A 17,378-nucleotide genomic window follows, 5' to 3' on the forward strand; every position below is an offset into this window, starting at 1 on the left:
ATGAGTTCAAAAGAAAAAAAAACTGAGTCAAGCAAAATAAAATAAATTTCAAAAATAAAACTATAAGTTGCAAACAAATCATTTGTGTAATCATGTAAACTATAAGTATTTTTTCTTTGTTTTAACATAGGTTTTTGTTTGCAGTTTTTGTTTCTTCTTTCTCAATGATCAGACTTTTGCTCTCGCTGCAGCTTTCTCTTTTGCGCTCCCTCATTTTTTGTTTGAGATTTTGACACAAACCTCCCAGGTGGGCGGGAGTTTCAGGGGTGCGTCCCCATTGGCTACTCAGTTTTTGAGTGACAGCCCAGTCCTCCAGCGATTGTACAGTGCAGGCAGCTGCGGTGCGGTGGCTGCCTGAGCGTGGGTAGAACACCCGCAGAAGAACCAGCATTTCAATTATTATAATACTACAAGTGAAAATATATGTAAGTATTGATCGATTTTTGTTGTTTGTGCTGTACTATACGGTCTGTTTCTTTATTGTGGTAAGTGAGAAGTAAAGCTGTGCTATGAAAGTTAGCTTTTCCTACCTTTAGATCCATAACAATGCAAGCTAAGTAGCCTAACAGTTAGCTACAAAGCTAGCAGTGAGTGAGCGTTCAGACACCGGCGCACACACTCAAACTGACTCGTGTGTGCGGCGTGCCTGACTCTAACAACAGGCTTTCATGATTCTGTTTGGATATGCAAGTATAAGCCATGATAGCTTATTTTATATACGCTAATTTGATATGAAAATCAATGGAGGCTGAGTTAACTTTGTAGGAAAACCTACCGTCCATGACTGCCCCTGAGCTGTGTTTTATTTGTTAACTTCATATTTTTCCTTTCCTAAAACATTTATTTTCCTCTCATATTAACAGTGTGGATCATTGAGACAGCGTGGCGTCCAGAGGTCTTATCCCATTTTCCCACTTCCTCTGAGGGGACAGCACGGAGGGGGGCATGAAGAAAGAACTGCACCAGCTTCATCCACAGTGGCGTTACTGTTATCACTTGCTCAGTGTCATTTAATTTGACCCAATGTCTTTACATATACATTTAATATATTTTATTATTATCCACCTTTTTGTTTTATGTCCTTTTATTTAAAACATTCTTTGAGACTTCATCTTCTGGTTCAAATTTCAATAAATGTAATTTGTATAATCACTCTTTTGTCTTTATTCTACAGGAAAATGTTAGAGATTCCATTCAAATCTGTTGATTTTTCATATCTTCCTCAGGCTATGAATAGTATGTCGAATTTTTAATGCTAAATGTATATCATTTTCTCACAGGATATAGAATGAAACAACACCGGTTTTATCCATTGTGTATGAATGCTTCAGCTCTTCAGACCAACATAGTAAGATGTGAGCATGTTCCTAATTGTGTTGGTATGCAGCCTAGGTCTGGTCTGTTTAATAAAGCAAATCTGCCACTTTTATATTAGAACACAATATAGAACACAACATAGCACAGAGACAGCTCTGGTTAAAGTCACAAATGACATTCTAATAGCCTCTGACAAGGGACTTGTCTTTATTCTTGTCTTGCTCGATCTTAGTGCTGCATTTGATACTATCGACCATGATATCCTATTGCAAAGACTAGAGCACTTTGTTGGCATACAGGGAACTGCTTTAGGCTGGTTTAGGTCCTATCTATCTGAACGCTCTCAGTTTGTACGTGTCAACGATGAATCTTCCATGCAAACCAAAGTTAGCCATGGAGTGCCACAGGGCTCAGTGCTTGGACCTATTTTGTTCACCCTATATATGCTTCCGTTAGGCAATATTATAAGGAATCATTCTGTAAACTTTCATTGTTATGCGGATGATACTCAACTATATTTATCAATCAAGCCTGATGAAATTAATCATCTAAATACAATTCAAGACTGCCTCAAGGACTTAAAAACGTGGATGACCACAAATCTTTTGATGTTAAACACGACCAAAACTGAAGTTATTGGACATTTGGACATTTGGACTACCTATGTTGCAAATGTATTATCTTTTCAATTTATACACGGCATCTATTGCACGTCTGTCCGTCCTGGGAGAGGGATCCCTCCTCTGTTGCTCTCCCTGAGGTTTCTCCCATTTTTCCCTTTAAACTGTGGGTTTTCTCTGGAAGTTTTTCCTTGTACGATGTGAGGGTCTAAGGACAGAGGGTGTCGTATTGTCATACTGATATTCTGTACAAACTGTGAAGTCCACTGAGACAAATGTAACATTTGTGATATTGGGCTATATAAATAAACATTGATTGATTGATTGATATTGCAGAATTTGTTAAATTAAAGCAGTCTTTAATTGTTTGTCCTAAACATAGCAATATATGCTTTTGAAATGTAACATGTCTTTGAAAAATAATAGTATACAGTTTATATTGTGTATCACCTTTAGCTTGAAAATACATAGATGTGTTTTTCTTAATCTATAAAATAAATAGACAGACACTTTATCAATCCCAAATTGGGAAATTATTTAACAGCAGCAGTGTGTTCAGGTATTAAAATATTTAAAGTTGGAATAAGGTATGAACTACACATCACAAGTATAATGCACAGCAATCCATAAGAGAAGTCTGATATGTTCATGAAACTCCCCAGGAGACACCGACACTAATGTGGCCGAGTGAACTCCGGAGTTTGCTGCATGAGTTGCACTGTATGATCTGTGGTGTAGTGGGCTGTCACTCAAAAACTGAGTAGCCAATGGGGACACACCCCTGAAAGTCCCGCCCACCTCGGATGTTTGTGTCAAAATCTCAAACAAAAAACGAGGGAGCGCAAACGAGAAAGCTGCAGCGAGAGCAAAAGTCTGATCATTGAGAAAGAAGAAACAAGAACTGCAAACAAAAACCTATGTTAAAACAAAGAAAAAATACTTATAGTTTACATGATTACACAAATGATTTGTTTGCAACTTATAGTTTTATTTTTGAAATTTATTTTTATTTTGATTGACTTAGTTTTTTTTCTTTTAAACTCATAGTTTTGCTTTATTGTGAGAAAGTGTTGCTTTATCTTTATGATACAAAACTAATCCCATAAAAAGACACTCTTTATTACTTAAACATGAAAATGAAACAGAGTGGAGTGTCGTGTTTCATTAAACTATCTTTGACCAAACATACGGTTAAAGTTGTAGTTTGGCCAACGCGTGGAAGTAGGAAATATCATGAAATGTATGGCTAATATATGTTCACTACAGTTGGACACATTTCAAAGTTATCATTTCTGCGAGTGAAATTGAGTTGCCAATTAAAACGTTCAGCTTAAAAAATAGCTTGTCAAGAAATCATGTAAATGGTCTAATTGAGGCACTTCCGGTTGGACACGTTCTTCTTCAAAAGTATGAATTTAGTTTCCTGCAACATGTGACAAACTAAAGGCTGAAACAGCAGCCTGGCAGACGCACCTATTTGCAGTTCAAACCAGCTTTGCCATGTCTCTCTCTTCAACTGCTTTGCCTGCTAGCTCTGTTACAAACACTAATTTAAAAAGACACTTACCTACCAAGTCTAAGCATGTCCCTTCAGGCTGGTTTTGTGGAGTAAAATCAGCGTTGGTCCTTGATGGCTGGACCCCTCTCTCCTTGATGTACATATCAGCTTTTTGTCCCAAGATGAAAGCACCACTGAGACTCAGAAGCATCACTGATCAACTTCACATGAAAACATGCATGCTATGATTGGATGTCTTTGATTTGTGTGCTTAGCAATAAGGCTGCTGGTGACATTGGTTGTTGTAGTAGTTGATTTGATTCCAAGTGAAATGGTATTATTTATTAATTCATACAGCTGGGATATACTAGAGATGCCAGAAACTGACCATGATCAAAATCGAAAATCGGACAGCCCTGGCGAATAATAATCATCCTGCTTATCATTGTCTGAGCCATATGTTTGAGATGTTAATGTGCTTGTGTCAGCTAGTGAATAATTACTGTGTGTGCAGGTGATGTGTTTTAACCTGCTGCTGCAAATCAGGTTGAACTCTAGTTTTGGATCAGTCCATATCAGTGCACTAATTAGTATTTTCCCTGTATTGGTTGGAATTACTCTGTAGGGGAATAACCACACGGCATCCTTATATCTAAATAATATCTTGGCTCTGTATCTAATGTGGTTATCAAGGAAGTTTATCATCACTGTGTGATCTCTGGTGAACTGAGCGTGATGTGTGTTTGGGGAAAATATGAGATCACAGCAAAGACTTCAAATATCTACTCTTCATCTTCTATATTCACACCCATCAAGTCTGTGTGAATTTTCTGACTATATGTGTGCTGTGTTTGCGAAACCCATGTGTGTTTATGTCAGTACATTTATGTGTTCAGAACCAGTTTAAAATGGAAAGTTCAATCAAATATATTGATGCATATTATGAAATTTAACACAGTGATTTATCTAGCTTGCCACAAAATTGACCTCAAAGTAAATAAACAAACAAACACAAAACTTCTATTTGACATGACATGACTGATGTTGCAGTTTCAGAGCAAATCCAGTTGGACCCTTAATGAGGAAGTTGAAAACATTTCAATTCATGCACTAAATGCTTATATTATATTTACACTTTCTACTTTTTAGAGTTGCTGTATAGTTTTGCTGTTTAGCCAATCAAGCCTTTTATTTACCATCAAACTGAATAACAAGATGAAAGAAAGAAAATCACCCTCAGCAAACAGGGAAAAATGAACAATCCCACAAAACTAAACGTAACTATCTCAAAACTGAAAGGAGAATTACTCACTGCTACAGTAAAAAAAAAAGCTGCAAATAATTAATCATATAGAAAGTTTTATGGTGTAGGAATTAAGTCATGACAGCATCTTTGACAGGTAGGACTGAAAGTCAGACGCTGTCTCCTCGAGGAATCCAGCACAGCACAGCACTGAGAAATAATAGATAGGATCCCATTAGTACAGGAGCTCTGGGTGATGTTCCAGAGTTTTTTTTCTCTTTCTGAGAAAAAGTAGGAAAAAATAAAGTATTTTCATATCCCTCAGGGACGGTTTTGAGTGGGAGGAGCTTAAAGTAACCGACGTCAGACTGAAGAGCACTCAGACTGTGGTGATTCTTGGCGTGATGATGCTTTCCTGTTTGCACCTTGGTTTCAAAGTGAGCGGTCTACACGGGTCAGTGGACATTGCTGCTTGACTTGTTTCTGACCTGATTTAGGATCTTGGTGCTTTTTTAATGAAGGACAGTTGAGCATTTTCTGTAGAGTTTCCCAAGAAAAATACTGAAAACACCCTGGTGATGAGGCAGCAGAGAGTCGCATGAAGGTCGTCCCCCGCGGGCAGCCTGCGGGTGACGACCGGCAGAGCTGTGAGATATAACGGCATATTCATGTGCAGCCAAAGGTGTTCAAGTCAAACATTTCCACACACAATTGACAACCATTGACCACTGATGACACATTTTAGCAGTTCTAGCGCTCGAGGGATTTCATGCCTGTTGGTTATTCCACCACTTTGATCCACAGGGAAATATCCCAAAACGACTACATTTTATTAATATGACATTTTTTACAGGCATTCATGGTCCCCAGGAGATGAGTTTCAATGACTTTGGTGACCTCCCACTGAATTTTTCTATATTGCCACCATCAGGTCACAAACATTTGTTCTCAATAAGCTAAGTAGCCTACTTTCATTCACAGTATGATAAAAAAAACCACAATAAATTATATTTAATCCTGCATGGTGGGAACCATCATGGTAACGAGTGTCATTTATGTGTCTCGATTGATTTGTTCGATCTGTTTTTTTCGACAAGGGAACAGTGCAGAAGTTTAGTTAGCAACACAAATATTGTATTTGACACTGCCAAGGGGGCCGTGTTGCAGTGGAGATGCAGACACTTCTCTTATTTAACACATCCAGGATGATGAAACATTCAATAAAGCTCCAGCAAGACTCTAAAACTGATGAAAACACACTGACACGTTTTGATTCAGCATTGCCGACACAACAGACGTTAAAGCCGCGTACTCGAATGTAATTTCTATCACTTCCTTGTGTCAGATTATGCTGCTGAAAGGTTGAAAATGTCTTTCACTGTGGCTGACTGTTCAAGTGCACATTAACTTTGTATGCCCTTTTTAAGAAGATGAAGATGTATTGAATAATGGAACTTCACAGAATGGCAGGTTCAGGCTACAAATAGTAAAATGAGACGCAATTAAATGTAAAAGTGCGATTGATTGTGATGAAAGTTTTGATTTGAGCAGAAAGGCTGTTAGATGTTTCTTATCTAACAGGATGTAGGCCTGTGGGTTCATGGCTGTGAGTCCGCTTTCCTCCATTACAGCCCCACACTTTGACCTTCTTCCTAATTAGAATCAGATATCCGGCTGTAATGTGTGTAATGAAGCCAGACGGAGTTATGGCACTGGAAAGACGGCTGCTGTTAAATGGTGCTTACAGAAAGGTACTGTAAGGCATGTGAGCTGGTGCATGATGGGACGCCATGCGCTTGGATGGCGTCGGTAACGAAAATCAAATCAAGTAGAGGGAACATTGGCTTCTGAGAGCGAGTGAGTACAGCACAAATGTTGTGTATGCATCAGTTTAGTGGAAACATCATACATTTGCAATTCATTGAAGGTGTTTCTCATTTCCCAGTTTTCCGCTTGTTTCACAAAGTCTCCCACTGTTCTTTCTAGCACTGTTTTCTTTCTTTCTTTCCACTCTCCCTGGCTCTCTTCTGCTCTTCTATTGCTGAGTCTCAACTCTTCGGGGATTCACACAGAGAAATCAATTTTGCTTGGCCTCTTTGCCTTTGGAAGGGAACATAGGCATATATAAATATTCACATGCGGCTATTTCAGATCCTCAGCTTAGGGACTGAACTAGTGGATGAGCTGTTCTTCTGTTTGATCATGGAGCCTGTATACATGTGTCTCTATGGATACGTTCTCTCCTTCCTTACTACTTTGTTTTCTATCCTAAAATGCTTCTCACATTCCTCTTATCGTCCTTAAGAGCATATCTATTGATTTCATTTTATTTAGCTTCCTACCTCTTTCCCATCTAGACTTTCTTGCATCCCATATTTTGTCTTCCTTGTTTCTTCCCTCATACTTTCACCCATTCTCACTTATTATCCTCTTTGTCTTTCTTCATAGCTTTCACTCTTCATGCTTTCTGCAATATTTGTTGTTTTATCAATTTGCCCCAACTTCTTCCTTTCCTCCATCTTTACCTTTGTTTTTGTATCTTTATTGTTGCTTTCTATTTAAACGTGTGATTATTTCTTTCATCCTCCTTTTTTCAATATTAGTTTCGACCCTCTTTCCATTACTTGAAAACCTCACCGGCCATTCTTTATTGTTCTTACATACACATGATATATTTAGTAGTTCCTCCATAATTAATGTTCCTTTACCCATGTTGCTTCTATTTTAGAAACAGATTCATATTTCATATTCTCCCTGAACTCTATGAAATGAACTCAGTGACAGCCACTGCTCCTCATCACATGTAGAGTTTCTACATGGGCGAACACACGCGTGATCAAGGCTTAGTTTGGGACACATGTAGTTATTCACTGAAAACATGTCAGCGCTGATGCTGCAGCCACCCATATTATTCCTGTTTCCTCTCCCCTGGCTGCTGGTCTGTTTGGTGCTGATAACTACTTCATGGATTTCTTCCGCAGATATCTCCACCCCTCTGCTTTTAAATCCTTGTGCTTTTCTCTCCCTCTCTCTCCCCCAATTGTCAGCTTTGTTTTTACAAACGGAGCAGTGATACTGTCTCTCAGAGGCACCCCTCCCATGCCCTGGCCTGCTGTCAGGCTGGATCTGCCGTGACAGTGGGTACACTGGTGGACACGCACATATAATACATAAACACACACAGACGTAGAACTATGCAGTGCCGCGGGCAAACCCAAAATGTGAGCAAAAGGTAGACGTGCCAGCGCTCCATTTGACCTCACCTTGACCTGACAGAAGACACCTCCCTCAAATCCTCACCCTGTGCTAATGCTGCTCGACAGGTGTGTGTATTTGTGAGGTTGTGTGTGTGCTTGTGCTTACAGTCATTCTGATGCATATTTTATGGGAGGCTGCTGAATGTATGAGTGAAACTAGGGCATGATGGTTCAATGTGGCTGTGTTTCTCTCCCTGCAGTAGATGAATGTGCATACTTATTCCATTACCTTTTTATTTATTTTTTTACTTTCTAACCATTTCTCTTTCCTTTTCATTGCCTTATCATTCAGCCTCAGAGCTCGTTTTGAAGGTGTGTCTTAGACGCATTCACGCACGGACACGCACACAGATGTGCATATGCACTTACAAAAGAAAGGTGAACAAAAAACAGACCACATCAGCCATTTGAGGACACTTCCTGTTTAATGTTATTTATAAACAGCTTTTGAGTCTGGCATTGTTTGATAACCACATACAAAACATTTGGGTAGCACAAAGGAAGAAAGGAGAGGAAGAATAAGGAGGAGTGGGGAAGGAGGGAGCAATGAGGGTGGAAGAAAAAAAAGCATATGCGAGAGAGGGAGGAGGAGAGGATGAGGAAGGGAGAAAAGAGAGGGGTGAACAGGAGAAAAGAAAAGAGGAGGCGCAGGAAGGGGACAGTGCAGCTTACCGTTTATCTTGAATGAGTCAGCAGAATAAAAGACAGAACTGAAAAAAATATATGATATTAATCGTATTAAATAAAAAAAGTCCCAGCCCTTGGCTCCCTGTTTATTTTTTTAGGGAATTACCGAGACAAAACAGAGAATTTCTCTCTTTCTTTTTTTTTTGTTGTACTTTCTTTGTTGGTTTTTTTACAAAAAAAATCCTCACAGGAATAAACAGACACAATTTACATCACCTCTGGGTTCACAGCAGCACAAACAAGTTTACCAGAAGGGGGTCTCTAATCCTACATGTCAGGGGAATGACACCAGTGACAGGCCTCTGTCTGTCCCCAACATCTAGATAGATAGACATGAAAAGGCAGGGCTTAGCAGGAAACACACAAGCATGATGTGGCCCCTGCTCTCTGATTCCCATCCAAACACTTTAAAGTTGCCTGCAAACTCTATTCACACTATTCATTTCTTGTGCTTTTTGTCAGCATGTCATGATGTTAGCTTTTTATAGCTAGGTCAATCTTTGCATACAGGCATCCTTCTTAAAATAGAACATTTCAATGCTAAAGGAAATATAGACTTTTAGCATTACTGGCTAGTTAAGTATACCCGGAGGCCCGTGTGGTTCTGTACAGGTTGACCTCATTGGAGTTGTGCATTTGAGACTTTGGGTGAGTGACTCTGAAGTACTTCTAGAGGTCTAAAGTCAAACCTGTGGTGCTCTGCTGTGGGATTTGAAAGCCCCGGACTGATAGGGGTTAGATGTGTGTGACAGGCAGGCCGTGAAGGTGACCGGGCTTTGTTAGGTTTGTTTGTGTGCTTGAACCGCTCCACGTCCCATAGTCCTCTCTGTCCTTGTTATTTCCTGAAGAAGAATCCCAAGACACAAAAAGTTCCCACTTTGCCGGACGTAGCAGCATAAATATCCAACTCTCCAATCAGGGTTTACAGATCCTCAAGTCCGTCTGTTTTGGAGCACCCTGAACATATCACAAGGACAAGACCAGGGAATGCAGAAGAGGTTTGTCTGTCCCTTTGCACTGCGGGAACTTCACAGATTATCAACTGCTTTTGTTTTCCAGTACAAGCAGTTGTTTAGACCGTTGCAGGAGATATTGTGTTGGTTATCAGTGACTCCTTCCTGATGGCTTTTTTTTCTAGCAATCAAAACCCTCCTGTGTTCATTTGGATTGAATCATCACTACTTCAAATATATATATTTTGTTTCCCAATAATTCTCCACAGAATTACAGAGGAAAGTACATCATTTTTTGTGAGCCAGGCCCTGTCTTCAGATTTTCCTTGGCCTGCATGTCTTGACCCTTCAGGCTCGTTGAAGCATCTGTTTCATTGCCGTTAGGTCGAAGAGTGAACAAAACCATCCTCTCGCTCCATGGTTGGTCCACGTTGGCCTCTGGCTGTAATTAGGCACTCTTATCTAGTGTCGTTCTACCCGCATGGCTTTAGAATTTTCTTTTTTTCTTAGTAGACACACTCGTACAAACAGTGACAAAAACTTTAATTCACTCATTTACACTGACTTTGATGGCTCTTATAATGAAATGTTGGTTCTGAATGGCTTTTAAGTTCATGAGTTGGAGGATCAACAAATAGGACTAGATTGAAGAAATATCAGTTGAATAGACTGTTCACAGCTCCAGTGTTAATTCAGACAAATAGGCAAGGATACATTAGTGCGTCAATATGTTTCAGGTTCACCTTCCTGTGAGACATGCAAATAAAACCCTTTTTATGAGATATTTTGTGAATGTATTTATTACTGCATCTCAGATGACACATTGTTAATGCCACTTGTGTCTGTAGCATTTAGTTTCTGGATCTGAAGGTGCTGTTGAGTGAGCAGTCTGACAGTTATTAATGACGGTCTTTGTCTCAGCATGAGTGAGAGACGGAGGGTGCATTTTGTGTCAAGAGGGCTAAACAGAGACTGAGCCGTGAACTATTCTGATCCTTATTGTGCGTTCTTCTCGCTGTTACTTGAATTAATCATTGGTTTATTATCTAATGCGTCTGTACAGTTTTCACAAGTTTATGAATTCAGTAAAGCCATTAATGCCACGGAGACAAATGTAAAGTTTTCCTGATGTTTCTCTTGGTGACATCATCAAAGAAATGGGCTGAATTATTTTCCCTGACTTCCATGTTTTAATTATGACTCGTAAAGATGACTGCCTAAATACCACAGGGATACTTCGACAGTAGATATTTGGTTATGTTATGTACACACACAGTAATGCACACATGCCTCAGTTAAAGAGCCAGGGCAGGGTGGTTCAGGAGAATGAATCATAACTCTGCATCACCAGCACAAAAGTGTCCATTTCCTGTCTCAGCGTAGGATGACGGGGATGAGTGACAGCAACAGAGCTGATGGTAAACAGAAAATGTAATCTGCAAAGTGTGACCCTGCTTTATTATTGGCTCGCATGACCCCACTTGGTGGGCCGATGGAAGTTCTGGGGATGCACTTGTTCTTCCTCCTTCCATTTCCAGACAGGTCATATTTACCATCGTCTGGAGTATAGTCTTTCTCACCCCCCTCCCGTAGTACCTGCACCTCATTGAGCCCCCCTTTTGCCTTGCGGCCCCGGCGGGTACAGTTTCTGCGGCTTCCCTTAGGTGGGCGCGGCAGTGAGGAGGGGGTAGGTAAGCTGTACTGATCCCCATGGGGCAGGTATGGCCGCTGGTGGGGGTTGTGATGGTTTCTGTGGCGATTCAGGTGGTTCAAAGAGTCTCCGTTCTCCATATCTCTGCCCGGCCCACCCTGTGCGTGACCCTCGGTGGACAGACAACTGGGCAGCTCCTCTTTCTTCAGCGTTTTCAGGTCCTTATCCACCAGCTCTGGTGGTGAAACGCACATCAGAGAGGAGGTGGAGCCTCTGAACCTCCGCAGCCAATCCCAGAGTGACAGCGCCTTGCAGTCACATTCCCAGGGGTTGTCGTTGAGTCGAAGGTACTCCAGCGCCGGCAGGAGAGTCAGGCTGGATCCGGAGAGCTCGGTCAGAGAGTTGTTGAACAGGTAGAGGGTGGTGAGGCGCCGCAGGTCATGGAAAGCCTGGTGGTCGACCCACTGGATTCGGTTCTGGTGGAGAAGCAGGCGGTCTAAAACCCCCAGACCACGGAAAGTGTTCTGACGAAGGCTCCACAGTTTATTGCCATGCAGGAAGAGATGGCTGAGGTTCAGGAGGTCGATGAACAGATCGTCCTCCAGGAACTCCAGCTGGTTGTCCTGCAAGGATGTAGGGGAAGAATACAAGTTAAAAACAAAGGTTTAAAAGGGGCGCAGTGCAGTGAACATCACTTTGATTATTTCATGTTTACATTAATTTGCTGTCTTGTGATATGTTATTTAAAAAACGTTATGATCACTTTCACTAATTTCCGCAGTAGAATGCCCTTGTACAGCTTTAAGCTTGATTATGGCATCACATAGGAAATCAATAATATCACAATATTAAATGCATACATTAGATAATGTTAGATGATGTTATCCTGAATGCTTATAATACATAAACAAAGCATAGGATTAAAAACCTTTTTTTTTTTTAAATATTAAATGCAGAACGGTCGCATAGTTGACTAACTGTATGTGTTTTATAGGCTTCTAGCTAAATACCTAAATAAAACTGTGTATGAGGGGTCAGGAAGGTTTCCTGTCAAGGATTATGAGGAATTGGGCCAGTTGCCAATAATCATGGTTGATGTTCCCATCACCACTATCTATGGTTTTCTGTAAATCTGAGAAGTGGTAATACAGTAGATGATGTAGGGATGATGCCGTTTAAGCTGTAACCTTAACCCCACTGAGCGTCATTGTCAATTTATATAACCATTAGCTATATGGATATGAGATCCTTAAGTATATCTGTATAATGCAAACTTTTCTCCTCAAAGCCATGTAAATAAAATCATTTCTAAATGTCTATTTTAATTTATGTATTGTTTTCCAACAGTGGTTGATCACAAAAGCTATCCTGTGGGGTTACTTTAGTACGAGGGCTGCGTTCTCTGTCCAATTAAAATAAATGTAATCAGAAAAGGCATTAAGTGCTGAGCCAGGCTGATGGACGGATTAAACCATAATGCGCTTGTGGTGGCAGATGCAATATACAGTAGAGATAAAATGTTATCCGTGTACCTGTAGGTAGAGATATTGGAGATTAGTGAGGCCTGCAAAGATCCCTGGAGGCAGCGTAATCAGGCCGCAGTGGTACAAGTGCAGGGCGTGGAGCCGGCCCAGGCCCAGGAAGGTGTCCGAGGCCACGGCCTGCAGGTGCCGGTTGTCCCCCAGGTCCACCTCCTCCAGGCGGTCGAAGCCGTGGAAGGTGGAGGGCTGTATGTAGGAGATGTTGTTGGAGTAAAGCCACAACATGGTGGTGGTGGGCGAGAAGTGGCCACGGAGCAGCCGCTGGATCTTGTTGTTTTGCAGGAAGACTCGCTCGCTCTGGGCCGGGATGCCCTCAGGCACAGCATGGAAGTTGTGGGCCTGGCAGGAGACCGTGCTAGGTGAAGTGTAGCAGATGCAGTGACGAGGGCAAGGCAGAGAGAGATCCAGGCCACACAGCACCAACAGTAACTCCACCCCGCCATAACCTGAGAGAAGCAAAGAGATGAAGGGGAAGAGAGCGTGAGAGAAGGACAAGCAGAGTTAATTGAATTCATACAGCAGAGCTCCTGTTATCAGACACATCTTAAATGAAACACTCATTGCTCTCAGTTTACAAGGACAACAATAGGCATGGTTCAGTGAAGACAAATTACAACAACGACACAAATCTCACACACACACACATTCAGTATTGTTTTATTACTCAATTTTTCTTACTGTTTACTCTGTACCTTAACCTTGCCTATCCTTTGCTTTATCTTCATCTCAACTCAAATAAAGACCACCATGATGTTTTACAAGAACCTTGAAAAATCCCGAATACCAAGCGTCCCCTTCAACACCACACACAGATTTGTAAGATCACTAAAAACAACAAAGGAGCAGTGTGTGTGGGTCTTTGTTTTTGTTTCAACTGTGCGGGAGTATGATTGTCACATTTCTATTCATGAGTTCCTTGGACCAATCTTGATGCACACAAACACACACACACACACACACACACACACACACACACACACACACACACACACACACACACACACACACACACACACACACACACACACACACACACACACACACACACACACACACACACACACACACACACACACACACACACACACACACACACACACACACACACACACACACACACACACCCTCATCGAGAGCATCCTATCTACCGCTACACAGTGTTATATCCTTTGGTTATCCTCTAAAGGCGACAGAAAATCGATGTTTCTCCTGCTTACAAGTGAACACGCATCTCACCTGTAATACATTCACACAATAAGGGAAAGAGAGAGAGGGAGGTGCAGGATGAGGCGGGAATCATCTGCAGCATGCCTGTGAAGTGGATATTACTTTGAGTTTTTTGGATCCCTCTCGTCTCACTTGTATCTTTTATTAGATTGTTTCCCCCCCCGCGTTGGATCACTCCAGTGTTTGATGTATTATACGGCCAGAGGGGTCAAAAAAACAAAAGAGGGTGGAGGCATGCTGATCCAGGGAGCAAAGACGGAGAGAGGGACAATTCAATATTGTGAGTGTGTGAGTGTGTGAGTGTGTGTGTGTGTGTGTGTGTGTGTGTGTGTGTGTGTGTGTGTGTGTGTGTGTGTGTGTGTGTGTGTGTGTGTGTGTGTGTGTGTGTGTGTGTGTGTGTGTGTGTGTGTGTGTGTGTGTGAGTGTGTGTGTGTGTGTGTGTGTGTGGCAGGGACAGATGTGATGGACAGATGTCAGTCTGTGCAGGACACCGCCGCTCCGCTCTGTAAAGAACAACATGTTCTGAAATGTCAGCAGAGGACGGAGCAGTATTACCGGTGTAGTCCACTTGTGTCTGTATGGCTCTGTGCATTTGTGCAGCCACGTACACACCGGTGCGTACTGTATGTGTTTGTCTCCTCGTGTGTGGCATTTATCTGGAACATATGAGAGCAGTGTCTGTTGTTTGACAAGGCTGACCTTTTCCATCAAAAACACAGCTGCCGTCGTGATTGCCCATCTTCTGTCCTGTTGTACCAACAGCAAATCAATAGTGCACTCTTCGTAAATACTTTATGAATGGATGAATATTTAACATTTATAAATATGGATGGTTTAGCAGCAAGCACTTAATTATTTGTGGATTTTAGCATGTTTTTACTTATTTAATCATGAAAAATTATCATCACTTATCATCTTTTTATGAAACAATTTTGTTTATGACGTGTGACTAAAACAATACATCCTTTTCTCATCACTTATTCAAACCTTGATTGCAACCTTTAATTATATTAGACTTGGTAATCGGTAGACGTAAGGTGGATTTGTGTTTATCCGTTTGCCTTTTTAAATATCTATTAAAGTATTTGTTCCTTTTGTACAGCTATGGTTGCAGACTTTCTGTCCACCTTCTACACTTGCATACATTGATCGAATAATACAAAAACCTACAATAAACAAAGTTAAAGATGAATTGAACTGAAAGCACTTTCGATTTTACTATTGCGATAATATCATTTTTGTTCATCTTTTGTGTGATATCTGATTCAGAAACACCTCTTATCTACTTTGGAGGAAGGTTGAATAATAAACGTTAAACCCTGATAAATTCACATTTATTATTGATGCTTATGCTGAAGGCTCTTTATGTACGTGTATTATTGTATATGCGCTCGTGTCTCACTCCCTCCTCTTTAACTGTTATCTGTTTCACACTGATGCTTCTCCCAGCTTTGATTGGTCTAATGGTTATAAGCTGGCTGTAACATACTGTACAACATGTAACCAGTCCCTCGGGTAATCAAAATGATTTTTATCTCCGTTTTTTTCCTGCCCCTTCTCTACTCCTCTGCTTTATCTGAGCCATCTTTGTTGCCCTTTTGCTTCATGCTCCTCTGCCTCCTTCCTCCACATCTCTATCTTGCTGTGCTGCTCAGCCCCGCCTAATGTATCCGTTAATTAGCTAAAAGGCTGCTGTTTGCTTCTCTGTATGTGAGTGTGTGGACATGTGTACATTTCTGTATCTGTGACTTTGTGTTCTTTCTTGTTTGTTCCTAACTGAGAATCACTTTTTCTATTTTCTATTTCTTAAAGTATCTTGTATTAACCTTTTGTCTCCATTTTTATGATATTGAGCTTTTAGATTTTATTGTCAAAATTGTGACATTCGCCACTCGTGCATATATTTTACTTAAAATATAAGCTTGACTTACACTAGGGTTTCATAGATTAGACTGATGCAATTTTCTTTGCTTAAGCCTCAACTGGTTTACAAAGTACAATATAGATTTTCTCAGCTGTTAGTGTAAGTTTAAATTTAGTAAACGCACCAAGGGGGTGTCCCCACTGGCACCATTTTCTTTTTGTACATTCAAATTGTCCTCAGTCTGGCTGACACATACATCTAATAGTGCTTCCAGCGTTAGTTAGCATTTCCAATTGCTTTGCCGTTGCCTTTTGTTTACCCCTGCAGTCTCTCCATTTTTTTCTTTTTTCTTATTTTCATCATCATTGCTTTTTATCTGACTTTCTTCTCCCTCCGCATTGCCTCTTTGATTTTTTGCAATTATATCCTCCATTTTTTTGTTTTGCTTTCCATAGTGCATTATAGTGGGTACTCTGAATAATTATGCGTGTTTACATTTGAACCCTTTTGATGGAAATGTTCACAGATGTGGGTGTTTAGATGGCTGTAGGGATGGAAGTGATGACAGAATTGTACTGACTGCCATATGGATGTGACATGGGGGCAGCACATCTCTCACCATCATCCAGTCACTCAAACATTGTATTCATCTATTGCCTAGTTACAAGGAAATCATCTGGATTGACTTGGAGGACTGCTTTTGATAGCAAGGCGGAAAACGAGAAATTAGGTTTAAAGTTCATGGTGTGCATATTATAAGTAGCAAAAAGGAAGTGTACATATGTTGTATTTCTCTCTACAACAGTTAGGATTCACCTCCAATTCTGTGCTGAAATCTGATTTCAGCCCTGCTGCACTGGCGCAGTCTGCAATACTTGAATAGACAACTAATTGCAGATCAGCAATTAGCTTGAGGCGTTAAGCTGGCGTTAAGCCAAGATGTAGATCTGTAGGTTACATAAAAATCACCCGTAGTTCTTCATAACGCATTTCCCCGAGTACTCCGGTAAATAGGGAAATGAATCAGGAGGAGTTGCTATAAAAGTGATTTGTGCGTGCCGTGAATCTCTGGTGAAGGGGAGTAATGTTTCAAAGCTCATTTGATACCTAATACCTTCTTAAGATTGAAATATTTTACAGGATTTTGTCAGGCATGGCTCTCAGAACAAAGATTAAGAGAAGTATGTGGGCTGCAGCTGAATTGTCTTAGGTGCTTAACCATTTGCAAATGTGATTACTCGAACAGGGGAAGAGCGAAAAAGGCAGCAATCAAACAAAAGTAAATACTGTCTAAGCTCATATTTATATGAGATACCTGAACAATAACCCCAGACATTCACAGTAAACTCAGTCACGTTGCAGTTACATAATATTACATGTGATATTAAGATTCAAACCTGTTAGCTCTTACATGTTGCTGTTACAAGTGAAAAGTCTGTTGGGAATCGGTGCTAATGTTAGAAAGCTGGGTTAAAGCTTTGAGTTTTTGAGCAAAATACAAATTTAATAGCAATATTGGT

General features: G+C 40.7%; 1 protein-coding gene and 1 long non-coding RNA gene across 4 annotated transcripts in view; one reads left to right on the forward strand and one right to left on the reverse strand.

The window, feature by feature from the left end:
* Window positions 1–242: 242 nt before the first annotated feature.
* On the forward strand, window positions 243–1,152 carry LOC307019123. The gene is made up of 2 exons (XR_013802585.1): window positions 243–425; window positions 864–1,152. It is a non-coding gene; the product is annotated as an uncharacterized lncRNA (long non-coding RNA).
* Window positions 1,153–8,341: 7,189 nt separating this feature from the next.
* Window positions 8,342–17,378, reverse strand: part of rtn4rl1a (reticulon 4 receptor-like 1a) — an 84,857-nt gene continuing 75,820 nt past the window's right edge. For all 3 annotated transcript variants that reach the window (XM_079649751.1, XM_079649750.1, XM_079649752.1), the window contains exons 2-3: window positions 12,759–13,213; window positions 8,342–11,849 (exon numbers count right to left, since the gene is read on the reverse strand). In XM_079649751.1, the coding sequence (XP_079505877.1) occupies window positions 10,950–11,849; window positions 12,759–13,213 (1,355 nt within the window). In that variant the 3' untranslated portion in view covers window positions 8,342–10,949. The remainder of the gene's footprint in view (window positions 11,850–12,758; window positions 13,214–17,378) is intronic.

Source organism: Notothenia rossii, assembly GCF_949606895.1.
Source record: "Notothenia rossii genome assembly, chromosome: 9".
Taxonomy (NCBI): Eukaryota; Metazoa; Chordata; class Actinopteri; order Perciformes; family Nototheniidae; genus Notothenia; species Notothenia rossii.